The sequence below is a fragment of the Dipodomys merriami genome, unplaced genomic scaffold, assembly GCF_024711535.1.
Source record: "Dipodomys merriami isolate MVZ:Mamm:240054 unplaced genomic scaffold, mDipMer1.0.p SCAF_26, whole genome shotgun sequence".
Lineage (NCBI taxonomy): Eukaryota > Metazoa > Chordata > Mammalia > Rodentia > Heteromyidae > Dipodomys > Dipodomys merriami.
In genome coordinates, this window is record NW_027204048.1 from 14807769 (window position 1) to 14826451 (window position 18683).

Genomic DNA, 18683 nt, shown 5'->3' on the forward strand with positions numbered 1-18683 from the left:
CTTCCCAGCCCCATGTCTTGTGTTCCTGCCTAGTTTTTCACTCAAGGCTGACACTCTACCACTCGGCCCATACCTCCAGCTATTTGCTGGCTAATTAAAAATAAAAAGATTTGTCTGCAAGGGCTGTCTTTAAACAGTGATCCTGAGATCTCAGCATCCTAAGTAGCTATGACTAAAGGTGTGAGCCAGTGACACCCTGATAAGCCCTTACTTTTTAAAAACTTTACATATCAAGTGTCTTCTAGGCAAAATTTATGGTTGGTCCACTCTTCTATGGATTTCCAGTTACATTAACCAGAACTGGCGCTGTAGCTCAAGTGGTAGAGCGCTAGCCTTGAGCTGAAGAGCTGAGGGACAGCGTCCAGACCCAGAGTTCAAGCCCCACAACTGACAAAAAAAAAAAAAAAAAAGAGTTGCCAGTTATATTAACCCACTACTTTGGTATGAATTCAATTCATCAATCAACATGTATTTTGGGCCCTCTAGTGGTATCAAGAAGATGATGCTAAAAAAGTTTTAAGGCTAATAAATCATAAAAACATCCCTGTGGGTTATTCTCCTCCACCCTAAAAATCAAAGCTAATTTTGTACCTTTAAAAGAAGTATTTTTAAGCAATTACAAACCTGGCAAATGTCAATCCTATTCCATTGTCTGCAAACCTGTTAAGATAAAAGAGAATGTGAGATCATCGGAATTCACTGCATCACACAAAAGGTAATTCTCTCTTTGCAGAATGATAAAATCCAGGAAGTCCCACAGTATACTCTCTTGAAGCTCCCAACAGTTCAGCTTCATGCATGGTAAAGCACACACTGCACAGGTTCAAATCCTGATTCTGCCAGTTATTAGCTATGCAACCTTGGGCAAGTTACTCCAACTCTTTCTCCCCCAGTTTTCTCATCTGTAAGTTGAAATAACTATCCAGATAATTTCCAAATAATATCAATGTCTAACAACCAGAAGGCAGTACATAAATGTTGCTAAAATTATTGTTTTTTAATAATCGTTTAAATAGACAAGTAGATCATGGTAGTCACTTCAAAATTTTTCCATATGATAGCTAAACCACTTAAACAAATATCACTATCAATTTCTAGATAATCAAAGCCAGACACAATAGTGAAATACCAAGAAGCTAATGGTTAGTGGAAGAAAAACATCAAAACCTTTCTTCCAGGCTGTTGAACACCAAATCTTAGTTCAACATGTATCAGGCCTCTCTTAAAAGCATACAAGTAGGGGGAATAAAAACAGAAGTAAGGCACTTCCTGCCTGCAGTCAGGGTAAGACCTAAGTCAACACTCACTAAGGTAGAATTGCACAGCTTTTGTTTTCAATGGCAAGGTAAGAAGATTAGAAAAACTTGAAGGAGTTTCCAAAAGGAAAGAAGAAAAAAAGAAAAAAAGGTAGTTCCAAAGATTTTTACTGAACTCTGTGACAGGACAGCATGTGTGTTCTATAAAGTTAAATTCCTAGTTTCTGTACAATCTCATTAAAAAGCAGTCTAGGGAACTTGTCCCTAGACAAGTTCCATTCCAATGAAAGCAACAGAATGAGACGATTCTGAACATTTGCGGTCTGTTAATTCTAGCATACTTCCTCAGGACTCATCCTGTCTATTAGGAATAATAATAAATCAATTCCAGGAACCACCACTGTACTCTCATTCCTCTGCGTTTCAAAAAAAATAATAATTCCTTAAAAATAAACACACCAGAGTCATGAGGTAATAATTCTGTGGAGAATACGCACGCTGAATTCTGAACGATTATGTCTCCTCCTCTGATCCAGGCTCCCTTGTCGTTATTTTTAAATGCAATGAGCCTGTCAATTATAGCAGCCACACGCGGCTTTTCAGGATCTGCATCTTGATGAGGTCGAAATCTAAGGAGTGGGGAAAGTTTAAAAACAAAACAAAACAACATTTTAAAAGCAAAATAAAAAAAAAAAAGGAAACAAAATTGGCTATTTAAAAGCAGAAACACCCAATGCAAAATTTAAATTTGGCCAAAACAAACAAATCAAAAAAAATCTTAAAGGACAACATAATCATTCATATTTCAAATATTCCAAGAAAAGAGTGACATTTATTTATACGTAAGTTTTCCAAGAAATGCGTTCGTATCTTCCTTTTTCTTGTTCTTTTTGTTTTTTGGTTTTTTTGTTGTTGTTGATCATGGGACTTGAACTCTGGGCCTGGGCACTGTCCCTCAGCTCCACTTCCAGTTTTCTGGTGGTTAATTGGAAATAAGAGTGTCACGGACTTTCCTGACCAGGCTGGCTTTGAACTGAGATCCTGAGATCTTAGCCTCCTAAGTAGCTAGGATTACAGAAATGAGCCATCAGCACCCAGCTTCTTCTTACATTTTTAAACAATCCACTTGTCAGAACATTATAAAGACAAAATTCATTTTGTTTTTTAAAAATACACATTAGGAAATCTAGCATCATCTTAAGTTACACGATACTAACAGGAACTTCTTATAAAAAATTAGTGATATATTTCAACATAAAAATATGTGGATTGTGGTATTGAGTTGCAAAATACTTTAGATAAGGAGAAAACTGAGTTCAACGCTTCAAAATGCTTACCCTGAAATGGACTTTATTTAATGGACATTCAATATGAAGACTGGAATTTTGCCTTTCTCTTTGTTGTAAAACATTTATAAAGATCTTCATGGAAATTAAAAAAATAATTTTGATGTCCAAAATTCTCCAACAAAGCCAGGCACTGGTGGCTCATACCTAGAATCCTAGCTGCTTAGGAGGCTGAGAGCTGAGGATTATGGTTCAAAGCCAGCCCTATGAAGGAAAGTCTGTAAGACTCCTATCAACAATTAACTACCTAAAAACTAGAAGTGGAGATATGACACAAAGTTGAAGAGTATTATCCTTGAGCAAAAAAGCTCAGGGATAGTGTTCAGGCCCTGAATCAAACCCCATGACCAAAGGAAAGAACACAAAAAAAACAAAACAAAAACAAGAAAAACCCAAAACTCCACTATAACAATCCCAGAAGCCTAGAAGACTATTATCTTACAAAGATGGAGGTACTTTATTTTTTTTTTTTAGTTTTTCAAAAATTAATTCAGCAAGTTGATATTTTCAATCAAATAATCAGGAAATGTACTTTGTATAATGCTACCACAATTTCTCTTGGCACATAGTACACAATAAATGTATACAACAGGAGAAGAGGCTCTATTGAGGGGATACCAAGTACAAAGCCTTCAGGCAGGCAGGAAGCTCAGTACTCTACTTTAAACAAGTTGGCCAGAGGGTAAGAAGGTAGGGAGAAAACACAGAAAAATAGGCCTGCAGGTATGACTATGGTTCTTCATGGGAAATGCTGCCAATGGAAACAGAGACACAGGAATAGATGTGACAGAATTTATCTTCTCTCCTCTCTCTCCATCCAACATCACAGACTAGGTGGTGAATGGATGGCGAGATCATTTTGTTGGCTCTTTATATACTTCAGGTGTAGACTGAGTTAATATCAGTGGGGGGAAAAGAGTCTCTTTATCCTTAGACTACAGCGTTCAGAGCCATCACACCAAAACTTTACTTCATGCCAACATCTACTGTTCCTGCGTTGTACTTAACTGCCAAACAGCTTTGCATCCTCTACATACATTACTCAGATAGAAAAGTTCTGGATATTAAAAAAAAACAATGCTGTACAGGAAAGGGGAGAAACAAGAACCATGAACAACATCTAACTCTCTACGCACCGTCAATGCACTTGTTCAGAACTTCCTAGCCACAGAATTCTACCACTGACCATTTGCTCTGATGTACTCTCATCTTCTTTCCCACTTGGTACATAAAAATATGGTTAGTCATTCTAATATTTCATCACCTCCCTAGGTGATTTCAGCACATTTCTCAACCCTCCCTTAATTGTCTTCCACTGACGATACACTGATGCCTTCTTTGCAGAAGAAATGTCCCAATTTCAAACTCAGAGCTAAGACCTCCCATCTTTAGATTCCTGTCATTTCCCATCTTGAAGACAAAGGGAAGGGCTTCATCTGATCAACCACTGAGTCAGCTTCCTCTTTGATGAACAGACTGAATGTCTACTGAATACCATGAGCCCAGAGTTTTAATACATAGGCGGGTTTATTACTCATTTGTTTAATCAGGTTTACTCATGTCTGGATTCCATGAATACATGGAGGCCTATTCTACAACATCAGTTTCTGAACAAAATTAATGTATAACTGGTTGCCAAATATCTTGGTACTCTGTAAAAACTAGCTCTTTCCAATAAAAGCATCCACACATGGTCCAATTCCTACCAGCATGTATATATTTATAAACTGGTAAGAACAATGGAGTGCGGAGAAGTGTCTACTATTCCCATATCATCATCTATGTTCATCTAGTAAAGTACTTCTTTTATGGGTAAAGTGTTTTAATTGCCAAATCTAGTTAAAAATCAATGGAGTTAAAATATGTTTATACTCTTCTATTCATATGTATGTACACAGATGCACATATATACCCATATACCAATTATGTCAATATTTTTAAGGCAGGGAAAGGAGTTAACGGTGTCAGGTTTAAAGATATTTCTGGCAATAAGAACTTAGTGGAGTATACATCTGTAGTCCTTATAATAAACTCTTCAAGAAACAAGAAGAATGGGAGCGATCATTTAACATAGTTTTCTTAATTTTGTCAGCTAATATTTTCCCTTTGGTTCATTTGCTCCCATCTATGTGCTCCTTTTCTTTCCTTCCTTCTCTCCCTCCTTCCTACCTTTCTTCCTTCTTTCTTTCTTTCTTTCTTTCTTTCTTTCTTTCTTCCTTCCTTCCCTTCCTTCCATCCTTCCTTTCTTTCTTTCATCGGTTGTGGGGCCTGAACTCTGGGCTTGGGCGCTGTCCCTCAGCTCTTCAGCCCAAGGCTAGCACTCTACCACTTGAGCCACAGCACTACTTCCAGCCTTTTCTGTTTATATGGTGCTGAGGAATTGAACCCAGGGCCTCATGTATGTAAGACAAGCACTCTACCACTGAGCCACCTTCCTAGCCCCTCCATTTCTTTCTTAAGTTTCCCTCTTCTACTTACTTTTCCATTTCCTATGCCGATCAGCTATGAAGTACTTTTTGGCTCACTTAAATAAAGATCTGACTTTCTAGGTGATCTGATCAGTGTCCTAAAATACTTCATGTTCAACTTGCCCTCTGAAGAATCTCGATGAGTAATTTGTCAACCAAATGTTCCCCAGTCCTCTCCTGACCTCATATATTAGTAATGAGAGAATCGTGCCTCACACTTATGTCCGACTCATCAACTTCCAGTGTGGTTCTTGCTTTATCTCTTTAATAACAACTTGGTCTAGCGATTCCGCTTCCAAAAGAGCCTGTTAACCCTGGCACAGCATCAGCTGCATAAATTGGTCAATCAGCTTGAAGCACAGAAAAATAACATGTACCTACTGATTATGGTTTTAAGTTGCCATCTTTTCTAGAAAATTTTATTTCCATCTGAGATGTTTAGTCTATTTTGGCTTCTATACAACATGCAACAGAATTCTGCCGAAACGGCAATCCATATGTACCCATATTTTGTGGTCAAATGGGAGAGCAACATACACAGAGCCTGGTTAGGAAGTAAATTTGAGGCTATAAATGACTGGACCAGAACCAGCTTAATCATCAAATCTAGGATCTTTCCCTTTGAAACAGATTTGATGCAACATTCCATTGTGACCACTAGGCATAAATTCAAGAGGCTTTGGTTTTCAGGGTTAGCATCTAAGTTGGAACTTGTTTTACAATGAATCATATTCTTCTGAGTTTCAAACCTTCTTCAGAATCTTTCTCTTACTTTTCTTTCTCCGTCTGTAACTCCCTCTAACATGAGTGTGAAAAATGAGAAGAAAAGTCTCCACTTCTTAGGCATTTTGTTAGTGACCATGAGCTAGGTACTGGTAACTCATGCCTGTAATCCTAGCTACTCAGGAGGCTGAGATTTGAGGATCAGGGTTCAACAGCCAGCCTGGGCAGGAAAGTTAGTGAGACTCTTTATCTCCAATTAACCAACTGAAAGCTAGACATTGAGGTGTTGATCGAGCGACAGAGGGCCAGCCTTGAGCAAAAGACAAGTTAGAGCTCAACGGCCCAAGTTTAAGCCCTACTGTCAGCGTATGCACAGTGCGCAGGCGCACGCGCGCGCGCACACACACACACACACACACACACATGCACACGATAAATATTTACACTCAGGATCTGAGACAACAGAACGTTCTATAAGCTTTGGAAACTCCATTCTAAATATGTTACCAAAGCAAAGAGTAGAGTACATGTATATGTATATGTGTGTATGTGTATATATATATATATATGTATATGTATATGTATACATATATGTAAATGTACATGAGTCAGAAGTTCTGCTTTAGCCAGATAAGGCTAAGTCTGACTAAAAGAGCCAGCCCTACCTTGCACTGTTATCCAAGCAGAGGTATTCCCTCGGGTCAGCAGCACTGGAGTTGGTCGTTTTGACACCTTTGTCAATAAATAAGCCAGCCTAAAATATACAATCATGTGCTGAAATGAATATGAATCCCCAAACACAATAATGAGCCATAAAAGTCATCATTTGTTGCTTTTACCCAAAAGTGAGGGGAAAAGAATAGAGATAAGCAGCAAAGAAACGGTGAAAAGTTAACTATTTTCCTGTTATTTGACACATCCTGTAATTCAGTAATTATGTAGTGCCTACTTGAAGGTCTATACAATGAACAAGTGAAATCTATTTCCTGCTGTTAGTGATACAAAAGCTATCATGAAAATATGCAAATATTTACAAGATGAGATATCTAAAGAAAATAGAGGAGGTGTTAGAAGCAAGAAACAAAGACATCTAGATGAGGCTTGTTTCATAGATGAAAAGAATTTCTGGAATGTCTCCTTAAAGAAGTAATCTTCTAAACCTAAACCTGAAAGGATGGAGAAAGTTAACAAAGCAAAAGAACACGTTAGTGGAGGAGGAGGAAGCAGGTTAAAAACCCAAAGATACCCAAGGAAATAGTTCACACAGAAATCAAGATTAGAGAGAACACAGAATGCCTGGGGGTAGGGGAGGAGGGAAAGAAGTCCTGGATGGACAAATAATAATGTCCAGGAAGCCTGGCACCGGTGGCTCACGCCTGTAATCCTAGCTACTCAGGAGGCTGAGATCTGAGGACCACGGTTCAAAGCCAGACCAGGCAGGAAAGTCCGTGAGACTCCAATATCCTACCAGAAAACCGGAAATGGCACTGTGGCTCAAGTGGTAGAGCACTCGCCTTGAGCTGAAGAGCTGAGAGACAGTGCCCAGGCCCAGAGTTCAAGCCCCACGACCGACCAACAACAACAAAGAAAAAAAGTCCAGGAAAAAAGGAAGAAGATTACAAGGAACACATACATGTAAGATCACACAGGACTGGGGCTGGGAATGTGGCTTAGCAGTAGAGTTCTTGCCCAGCATGCATGAAGCCCTGGGTTCAATTCCTCAGTACCAAATGAACAGAAAAGGCCAGAATTAATGCTATGGCTCAAGTGGTAGAATGCTAGCCTTGAGCAAAAGAAGCTCAGGAACAGCACTGGGACCCTGAGTTCAAGCCCCAGGAGTGGCAAAAAGAAAAAACAAACAAACAAAAAAAGAGATCACACAAGATTAAAATGTTGTAAGAATCAAGACAACGGGAATTTAATAAAGACATCACAGTCGACTACATTTTTAGAATGAAATTATATTGTTTTCTGAACAAATGGATGGAACTGGAGATTGCCATGTCAAATGACATAAGCCAGGCCCACGAGCACTACGTTTGTCTCTCACAATGGGAGCTAGAGGAAAATAAACTAAACCCTCAAGTTCAGCTGGACAGGTGGGAAGGGATGGGAGGGAAGGAAAGAGGGAAAAGAACGAGTCAAACAGAGGTGAATACGACTGACGCATGTCCACAGGTATAGATGAAAAAAAGCAGCGTAATGAAGGCCCTTACTATGGACAATTGAAGGTATGCCCACAAAAACTGCAAAACATCCATCAAATTAAAACAAAAGGCTGCAAGCGCAATCTCTTGCTCTCTCCTATTCTCTCTTTAACCTTTTGCCTTATGGCCTGGCAACAGGACCCTGACCAGATGATGGCTCCATCATCTTAATCTTGATCTGGGTTTCTCAATCACCAGAACCATGAGCCAAATACATTTTTGTTCATGATACCCAATTTGTGATACTCTGTTAAAGTAAAATGGAAAGGATTAAGACATAATCCCAGAATCCTTTACCCTATAAAATCATAGGAACTGAGGGTTCAAATGTGAGAACGTACCTTAAAACTTGAGTGGACTCTGTTGTTATAAAATATACCCAGAGGAGTGAGTTCGGGTTTCTCCAAGAGCTGCACTCCACTGGACTCCCCAGTAGGTTCCTTGTGGAACAAATACCATATTCCAGCATCCTATAAATCAGACAACAAGTTCATTAAAGGCCTTTATTTATTAAAGCAACCACAACAACAACACTTTATAAATATCCTCATAACCTGCTTTGCAAGCAGCTCATCTTTGTGGTACCAAGTTTCATTGCTTCAGGTTTGGAATTGGTTAGGGAGAGTTATGTACATATCTAGCATTCACTAGTAGTTATATCCAGGCCATTTGTTTAAAAAAGCAAATTTCATTTTGCTTGCAGAATTGAAGGGAAGAAACAACTGGCTGGTACTAAAAGTTCTCTTGAAGACAAATTTTCCCATCATTATCTACTTTAAAACATTCTGCAGCATGAGAAGCAAATCGGACTTCCATGTGGCCAGGACAGTACCGCTTTTAAGCAATGTGGTTTGTTTATTTACCTACAAACCTGATCAATACGTGAGTCATGTCTATTAAACAACGAGCCACCAACTCCCAGGACTCACTGACTTCTTTCAAACAGCTCCAATCCCCTTCCTGACCTGAGGCAAATTTTTGCCAGAAAAAAAAAAAAACACCACATGCATGAATCAGGATGCTGTTTCAGGCAGGGACCTTGTCTATTCAATTTCAGGATCACTGAACATAACGGGAACAGAACAGTTTAAAACTTTCTGACACAAAATGAAATATATTTTTTTTAAAAAGTGGAAATATTCTCACCACAAAAATTTTTATCTGCTTTTGCAATTGAATTAAAGATCAGCCTGATGTGAAGGACAGCTTCCCAATGTGGAACTTGGGTTAAACAGGTTGTTAAAACAACATACAAGTACAACTTTTTATATACATTCATTTCATGCCCTCTAAAATATCCTTCAACAATTCAGTCTAATGAGAAATACAGACGTCAATAAAGGTCGTTTTTAACAATTTTTCCATGATGAGAGTTTACAAATGGGTCTTGATAGAAATAAGCTACTTTGAAAAATGTTTACCGCCTCAACTTTTTTGGATACAATACAGAAATAGCTTGAAGGCCTGGCAAGAAGGCTAGATACCCAACTCCTCCAAGCTGAGGGCAGGGCAGACCCTCCCAGGAGGCAATGGGGGAGGGGAGAGGCCACACAAGAGGAACAGCTGTTTCTTATAAAACACTGTCTTGTCAAAATAGGTAAAAAGAGCTTTGTAGGAGGCAACGGAAAGGTACAATGAAGAATCAGCTTGATTTACTCTGAGAGGAAAAATCTGCCCAAACACTAGCCAAACTGGAGAAGAGTTTTTTTTTTTTTTTAAGGGAAAGGAAAGAAGCCATACAATACAATCAAGAATATATGTGAAAAAAATAAAATAAAAAAGAATATACGTGAGAAAAAAAGAATATGCATGAGATATTTTCAACTTTCTCACCTAAGCCCCAGAAAGGACACCTGGCAGCCTTACTTGACATTGTCTATTTGCATTTTGCTTCATTTTCAACCCCTTACAGGAAAGTCCATGAGACTCTCATCTCCAATAAACCACCAGAAAACCAGAAGTGGCGCTATGGCTCAAGCGGTAGAGCGCTCGCCTTGAGCTGAAGAGCACAGGGACAGTGCCCAGGCCCAGAGTTCAAGCCCCATGACCAACAAAAAAATAAAAAATAAAAATAAATGCTGAAATGAAATCTCCAGGTCTTTGCTCTATTATGCAAAAAAATTTAAACATATGGGTTTTTAAGGGAAATCACAGATAGATGTTCAGCCATCACCCATGATCAACTATGTTCTTGTTATTACAAAAAAGCATTTCCTTTCAGCTACTTAGTCCTTGGAAATAATGCTGGGTATTTCTTTCCTTTTACAATGCTATACAGTCGCAAGGTACACACGAATACTTAGAAATTACTGCATTATTCACAGCCATGTAATGTAGTTGTAGGTACAATCTTACAGTATAATGTCCTAAAAGATTCATTTCTATTATAAATTAATAGCTGTGAGTCATATTCATTTATGAAGATAAATGTTCCCAAGCTTATCCAGGGGACATATCTACTATTTAAAAATATTCCATTTCCTTTGTATGTGGGAGGGAGGTATCTCAACTCAAGGTACATACTAATTCATGGTAAGTAGCTGAGTTTTTAGCTGCTTTACCAAGGAAATGAAATCCCTGAAATACATCACAACTGTGTTTATCATAGAGATGGAATCCCTAAAATACATGTTCTACAGATTCATCTCCTGTGCATTGTAAGACTTTCTTTAACACTGAGAGTTAAAATTATCAATCACTTGGCCTCATGAGATTTAGATATGAGAAAACCAGAAGAAAGAATTTTACATAACATACTAACAATCTACTCTGAAGATGATATACCCTTAGTTCAGATTTCCTTTTTCCCTTTATTTGTTGTCTGTTCATAATAGACTTATAGATACAATCTGGCCCGAAAGAACTTGAAGAAATGAAGAGCAATCTCAGCCACTTCCTGCTTTCAATTAGATAAGCAGTCTCAAAAACAAAAATACTATCAGAAGCCAGGCAACAGTGGCTCGTGCCTGTATTCCTAGCAACTCTGGAGGCTGAGATCTAGGATCACCATTTGCAGCCAGCCCAGGCAGGAAAGCCCATGAGACTCTTATCTCTAATTAATCAGCTGGAAGTAGAGCTGTGGCTCAAATGATAGGGTGCTATCCTTGAGCAAAAACGCTCAGGGACAGCACCCAAACCCTGAGTTCAAGCTCCAAGACCAACACCAACAAAACACACCAACTTAAGTTCCATCAGCACACAATGACATCACAGCCATCTACACCAGAGCATTCATATACATGACAGCAAAGAAATGGGAACACACTTGAGTATGATTTACCTGGGAGCCTGCTGCTGCATTATTAATCAGATTGTTGTTGGGATGAGCAATCCAGAAAGTGGAAACAGCCCTGCAAGGTAATTTAAATAGTCTTCATGAAAGATCCTGCCTACTAAACATTTCTCCTATCTTCCCCATTCCACATGAGTTTTTCTCTCTCTCAGCTAATTACTCACATACAGTCTGTAGCAGGTACAGGAATGTAGTTCCCAAACACTTTATCTCGGATAGTGGTGCACATGGAGTTGTTCCGGTCAGTGGGAAGGAGAGTCCCGGGCTTGGTAAGGAGGCCCAGATTGTGGAACAAGGTATTTCTCTGCTCAAGACCATCTTCCAAGAAGAAACAGTGACCTAGCGTGTCAAATCCAATGGTGTCTCTTATCTGCAGACACACAAATGGGTGATGTCACTTCCAAAAACTGGGCTTCAAGTGACAACAGCTACTGTATAGCAGGTTCAGTGTAAATACAAATCATCATCATCGTCATTGCCCCAAACATACATCAGATTCCATTTCTTGCTTAAGAGATTCATTTGGATGGCTTCCTTCAAACATCCCAGAAAGAAGTTAAGAGTGTCCAAGGGGTACAGTTGTTTGCTTATGTCAACACTGAGAAGTCATGAGAATGAAGGCACATAAGTTATCAGTGACAAATAACCCGTGTCTGCAGGAGCGAGGCTACTCACCAGCAAGCCGTTGGTCCCATGCACGGTGATGCACCGTGAGAAGCAGTGATGAATAGACAAGCCATCCACAGATGTGGGGTGTGTGTACCCGCCTTTGTAATCCACATCTCCACACAGGTGAAAATGAACAGGATATTTGCCCAGTTGCTGCTGACCCATGTGTTTCAATTCCACGTAGGAAAGATGGACAGAAGTAAAATTTTTCTTTATCTACAAGGCAAGGTACTAGTGTCAGAGTAGGAAAATAGCCACACACACACACACACACACACACACACACACACACACACACACACACACACACACACACACACACACACACACACACACACACACACACACACACACACACACACACACACACACACACACACACACTGTTCGAACACAAAATCTCTGATAGAAAACACACATCCCTCCTTCCCTGCCCCTCTTTCTTGAAACAGGTCTTGCTGTATAATCTAGGCAAGACTTCAACTTGTAATCCTCCTACCTCAGCCTCCTGAGTGTTAGGATTATAAGCATGTACCACCACATTCAGCAAGACATTTCTTATGCACATAGTTTGCCCAGATCCCTAGTTAATTAATAGCTTAGAGATAATAATTTACATGGGCAAATGCTTTTAAAAGACATACAACAAGTTTTTGTTGATTTTTTTTTTTTGGTTTCCTTTTTTGGTTTTTTTTGGTGCTGGTCTTGAGGATTGAACCTAGGGCCTGGGCACTGTCCCTCTGCTTTATTTGCTCAAGGCTAGCGCTCTACCACTTTGAGCCACGGCACCACTTCTGGTTTTCTGGTGGCTAATTGGAGATAAAGACTCTCATGGACTTTCCTTCCCAGACTGGCTTTGAACCATAATACTCAGATCTCAGCCTCCTGAGTAGCTAGGATTAGAAGCATTGTAATCAGTGCCCAGCTAAAAGTTTATAACTAGGAGCAAAGGCAAATGTAACCAGGAAAGCTGCAAAAATGGTTTCTGAATATGTGTTTTGATTTGCTCAAAACAGATGTTCCTCAATGACTGACATGGAGTTATAGTCTAGTAAAACATGGTTAAATTAAAAATATTGCTGAGCATTGGTGGCTTGCCCTGTAATCTTAGCTACTCAGGAGACTGAGATTTGAGGATCATGGGTTCAAAACCCAGCCCAGGCAGGAGACTCTTACCTCCAATTAGCCACCAGAACGCAGGAAATGGTGCTGTGGCTCAAAGTGGTCACACACTAGCCTTGAGCAAAAAGAGCACAGGGACTGTGCCCAGGTCCCAAGTTCAAGCCCCACGACAGAGGGCAAAAGAAAGCATTTACATTTAATATACCTAGTCCATTGAACATTCAGACTTAACAGCACTGTAGTGTCTGCTTGTAACAGAGTGGCTGAAGAGATGCAGCTTGCAGTGACTACGCAGTATCTCCAGAGCATCAGATGGTTTATTAGCAGCCACGGAAAAGATCAGAATCCAAACTTTAAAGTAAGGTGTCTGCGCAATGTACAGCACTGTGTACTGCTGAAAACTCAAGTCAGTATTGAGTCAAATCTTGGGTTATATGTATTTTGGTCAACCCCAGTCTCAGTATCATCTTGTTCTTTCATTTCTGTCACCATCACCATCGTTTGATAGTTACTGATTGTGAAAGCTTCTCCCAGTGTATTTTTTGTTTGTTTACTTTTGTTTGTGTGGATACTGAGACTTGAACTCAGAGCCTGGGTGTTGTACTTTAGCTTTTTTGCTCAAAGCTGGCACTCTACCAGTTGAGTCACACTTCCATGTCTGGATTTTTGGTGTTTAATTGGAGACAGTCACACAGATTTTTCTGGTGAGGCCAGCTTTGAACAGCGATGCTTAGATTTTGGCCTCTCCAGTAGCTAGGATTACAGACATTGAGCCATCGACACCGGATTTCCTTGAATGTTTAGTTACCACATAGTTTTGTTTGTATAAGGTCTTTGAAAATTTCCCCAGCGATCCAAAATTTGAGCACTCAAAAACTTTAAATATTTCCTTCTCTATTGTATAGCTAACAACAAAGGGAATAATGCTGACCAACATTTGTGAACCAGTGAAACAGAAACGTGGCTAGTGGAGCTCCAGTGGCTCAATCGGTTAGCGCGCGGTACTTATACAGAAACGTGGCTAATAACCAGAGGCTACTCAATGAGCAAAGGAATTTAAAACACATGTAGCCAACATGTGGAAGTCCACTAATTTACTAATTAGAATATGGCCTACCACACACCAAGTGCCAAACAGTTGTAGCACCATAAAAATTTGCACATAAAAATTTACAGGAACATACTTTGAATATTACACTGCTATTGCTTACCCTTTAGAGATAGCATGCTCCTAAAAGAACCAATAGAGCCCTTCTGAAATTCCATGTATGGATACCAAGATCATTGTTTTTGTCTCTATAAAATTGGATTCTCCCAAATATATTCATTTAATTTTTGTTGTGTTTTTGGTTTTTTGCCTGGGGCTTGAACTCAGGGCCTGGCCACTGGCCCTGAGCTTCTTTTGCCCAGGATAGCACTTTTTAACACTTCATCCACAGCACTACTTCTGTGCATGTGGTACTGAGGAATCGAACCCGGGGCTTCATGCATGCTAGGCAAGCACTCTACCACATTCCCAGCCCTCATTTAATTCTTTGTTTATTTGGGTCTGGTCATGGGGCCTGAACTCTGGGCCTGGGCGCTGTCCCTCAGCTCTTCAGCTCAAGGCTAGCACTCTACCACTTGAGGCACAGAGCCACTTCCGGCTTTTTTCTTTTTGCTTATATGGTGCTGAGGAATCGAACCCAGGGCCTCTGGCATGCAAGGCGTGTGCTCTACCACTGAGCCACCTTCCCAGCCCCCCTCATTTAATTCTTTATGGAATAATTTTTTGAATGGATGAAGTATAAGACCAGGTGAGCTAAATAAAGGTTCAACTTTCTACATTTTTTAAAAGTTGCCATCATGATTCTTTTTAATATACTTTTCAATATCGACATGTACTTCATTCATAACTTAAAACAAAAATCTCTTTAAAAAATCTCTTCAAGCAAGTACTTAGTAAAACAAGATTTCAAAGAGATTATCAAATCCTTGCCTACCATGATATGTCCCCCAAAAGTATCATAATCGAAGAACTGGCACTGGTTGTCTGAGTAGCACGAATCCTCCATCTCTCCTTGGATCAGAACATTCCGGGTGAGGATTCCAACCTCAGCTCTCATATCCACCCCATCTATGATCTCACCCATGTGCAGGAACTGAGGCGTTTCTAGGTGACAGAAGCAAGGAGGAAAGGGTATTAGAGCAAAGGAAACGTGAAATACCTCAAAGACGTTCTTCGTCATTCTGTTACACCTTGAGACATCATCGATACCTTACTATCTGCTCAAATACTTCAGCATCACACACCCCAGCCCCTTAAATACCATCTTCCCCAATACCCACCCAAGGCCTAAACCCTCAATATTGCTTCTCCAGCCAATTCTCAAAGCCAGGCACTGACAGAGAGCAGGCTCCTCCCTGAAGTAGTATTTCAATTCTCCCTTGACCAGTTCTATAAATCTGGAATCCACCTAATAATTTATCCTGTTTTTCTAGTTCCTGTCCCTGTCTTACCTGAAAGTAAACATATATATATGAATCTAATTCAAGGCCTTAGAAACAAGATGACTTGTAGATTTTGTTGTCAGATGTCATGGTGTTTATGCTTAAGGTAGAAACTAACCATGCAGAAATTATTGCCTTTCTTTCATGCTTGCTGTAAGAAGAGTAAAAGAAAGGCAATAAAAAGCCGATTTTGCTGAGTTCAGGAATTAAACTAAAGCATTTGTGCCCTTCAATCTGAGCCCTTCACTCCTGGTCACCTCTGTGAAGGACAGGATTTATTCGTAAACTTCCCCTCAGATAGGCATTACTTACTTATCATCTTGTGGCAAAAGGCAAAACTACCCCCAAAGGAAACAGCCGGAAACTTAGGACCATTAACTTGCCAGGCAACAGTGACGCTCCTCACCAGTGGTGAAGTCCTAACTTCTTAGGAGCCTCCCTAGGAACTCCCTGGAGACAATCTCGAGACAATGGGCTCTCAGATTCCCCGAGGTCCCCTCTGGTCCCCTCTGAACCTGCCTGTGACTTTGGTCTGTTGTAACTCTGCTACTTTCCTCATCCCTCCTGCTTCCCCCACCCCCTTAATTATCTCTATATAACCTAAGGCAATGTCTACCCAGAAAAGAACTAAAGATATAGTGTTGTCTTCCTGTGGCTGCCCCATAATAATAATAATAATAATAATAATAATAATAATAATAATAATGTACTTAGTAAAACAAGATAATAATCTCCTTTCTCTCTCCTTTTCCCTATCTCTTTATTTGGCATTTGGGAAGAATGGCCAGACCAGACACGTGAAATTTCTGGTTTCATTCTTCATAGAGTATTTTTTTTGGGGGGGAGGGGTCCGGTCGTGAGGCCTGAACTCTGGGCCTGGGCGCTGTCCCTCAGCTCTTCAGCTCAAGGCCAGCACTCTACCACTTGAGCCACAGCGCCACTTCCGGCTTCTTTCTTTTTGCTTATGTGGTGCTGAGGAATCGAACCCAGGGCCTTAGGCATGCAAAGCAAGCGCTCTACCACTGAGCCACCTTCCCAGCCCCTTCACAGAGTATTATTATGCATTCTTTTACATCTCTCCCTTCCCTTTGCTACTTCTACCTTCCTTAAAGCCCTCTAATAATGAGATATTCTCTGATGGTCTTACATAAACTCAGGAAGGAAAAACACAAATAAATCATGGGAGTGGAGTTCATGGAAACTCATCACATAGACTTATGAACAAGAGTGGGAATTTCCAGAAAATATTAATACCAGATGGCAATCTTTATAACTTTGGAGCTTCTCCTTTTATGCTTTTTTTTTTTTTTTTTTTTTGCTTATGCCTAGCATTATCAAGAGAAGAAGTATCAGACTGAATGAAGTATAGAGGGGGAAAAATGCCAAGCTAATCATTCTGGTTTTTTGTCAGCCTGGTAGTAATTCTTCCCGTAAACTATAAAGCTCTGGATTTCTGATTACTCCAAATTACTACAAAATGTAGTTAAGTACTTCTTGAAGAGTTACTATGAACTTCTGTTCTTCACGGTCATTGTTATTACCTTGGGTACATAATCAAGGCAAGCACTGTAACTGAATTGCTCAGTGAACCCTTCAAGTGAGGCAACAGACAGACACAGAGGCTTTGCCACACCAGCTCAGAATAAGTAAAAATCTCAGCCATTCTTGCTGCATACAGCTTACAGTGACAACCTCTATCTGAAACCCTGTTCTCAGGATTATAGTTAGGAATAGTCTCTAATGGAAAAAATCTTTGGGTTCCATTTTAAATATTTATTTATTTATTTAGAAACTTAAAAAACATAGAAGTTTTTTTTTTTTTTTTTTTAATTAAGAAACACTTCTGCCAGGCACTAGTAGCTCATACCTGTAATCCTAGCTACCCAGGAGGCTGAGATCTGAGGATTGTGATTCAAAGCCATCCAGGACAGAAAAGTCCATAAGACTCTTATCTCCAGTAAAAAAAAAAAAAAACTACTCAGGAAAAGCCAGAAGTGGAGCTGTGGCTCAAGGGGTAGAGGTTTAACTTAGTGCCCAGGCCCTAAGTTCAAGCCCTAGGACTGGAAAAACAAACAAACAAACAAAAAGAAACACTGCTGGGTGTCAGTGACTCACATATTTAATCGTTGCTACTCAAGAAACCTCAAGAGACCTGGAAGAATCACAATTTGAGCCCAGTCTAGGTAGAAAACTTCAATAGACACCACGTCCGATTAAAGAGCAAAGAGCAAGGGCCAGAGGGGCATGCGTGCTGAAAAAGCTCAAGGTCCTGAGTTTAGATCCCAGTGCAGAAACCCAGTACAGACCAAGTCTCAGAAATCAAACCCTAACGAGCACTCTGAGCAGCCCACTACCTTTGACTTTGACCTGAAAACGGGTACACTCAGGACAGGGGAGAAGAGTGAACTCCTCTGCTTGGTACATGGAATAGTCAGTGCTCGCAACCACAATCTGGTCTCCAGGCTCCCAGCCGCTGACGTCATCTAGAAGATGAAGCTTCACTCCATCCACAATCTCAACCCGGAAACCCGAAAGAGAAATACCTAAACAAAGAAACAGGTGATGTATGAGCAGTTGTTATGTTGTTTTTCTTCCTAAAAGAAAAAAATCACTCATTTCTATGATTCAAAACTCAATTAAGATCAATATAATCCAACACACGTTTTTCAACTGCTAACCATGGACGTATTCATCATTCTACAGATATAAATACCAAAAAAAAAGTAAAATCGAACCCCACCCTCCGGCCAAAATACAAGTTGTCACTTCAGTAAACTGTTCTGCGGCGAGTTTGAAGACTCCCAATCCCCATGTCATTTGCTATATTTTTAATTGGGCTGAAAACTGTAATCCTGCCCCCAGGTAGGCTGAATATGTAACAAGAACATAGCACAACTGGCCGCAGTGGCCAGGCACAGAACACATCTGTAATAACCATCCAAGCACAGAAGAGAGAGCACATTAGTGCACAGAGAACCTCAATATTAGCAATGAAGGTTTGCCTCAGATACTATTTCATTGCTGTGGCTTTGCTTAACATCTTATCTTCTGTTGAATGACTATATTTACTTATTAGAGTTCTGAAAACTTCAAGTCCACACAAGGTACCA

The 18683-nt window shown here is 40.0% G+C and overlaps 1 protein-coding gene across 5 annotated transcripts in view; it reads right to left on the reverse strand.

The window, feature by feature from the left end:
* The window catches only part of Cemip2 (cell migration inducing hyaluronidase 2), a 75046-nt gene that overhangs the window by 26556 nt on the left and 29807 nt on the right, over positions 1-18683 (reverse strand). For all 5 annotated transcript variants that reach the window (XM_070035739.1, XM_070035738.1, XM_070035741.1 and 2 more), the window contains exons 6-14: positions 17928-18116; positions 15066-15235; positions 11968-12177; positions 11457-11662; positions 11281-11350; positions 8342-8470; positions 6459-6547; positions 1754-1885; positions 625-660 (exon numbers count right to left, since the gene is read on the reverse strand). In XM_070035739.1, the coding sequence (XP_069891840.1) occupies positions 625-660; positions 1754-1885; positions 6459-6547; positions 8342-8470; positions 11281-11350; positions 11457-11662; positions 11968-12177; positions 15066-15235; positions 17928-18116 (1231 nt within the window). The remainder of the gene's footprint in view (positions 1-624; positions 661-1753; positions 1886-6458; positions 6548-8341; positions 8471-11280; positions 11351-11456; positions 11663-11967; positions 12178-15065; positions 15236-17927; positions 18117-18683) is intronic.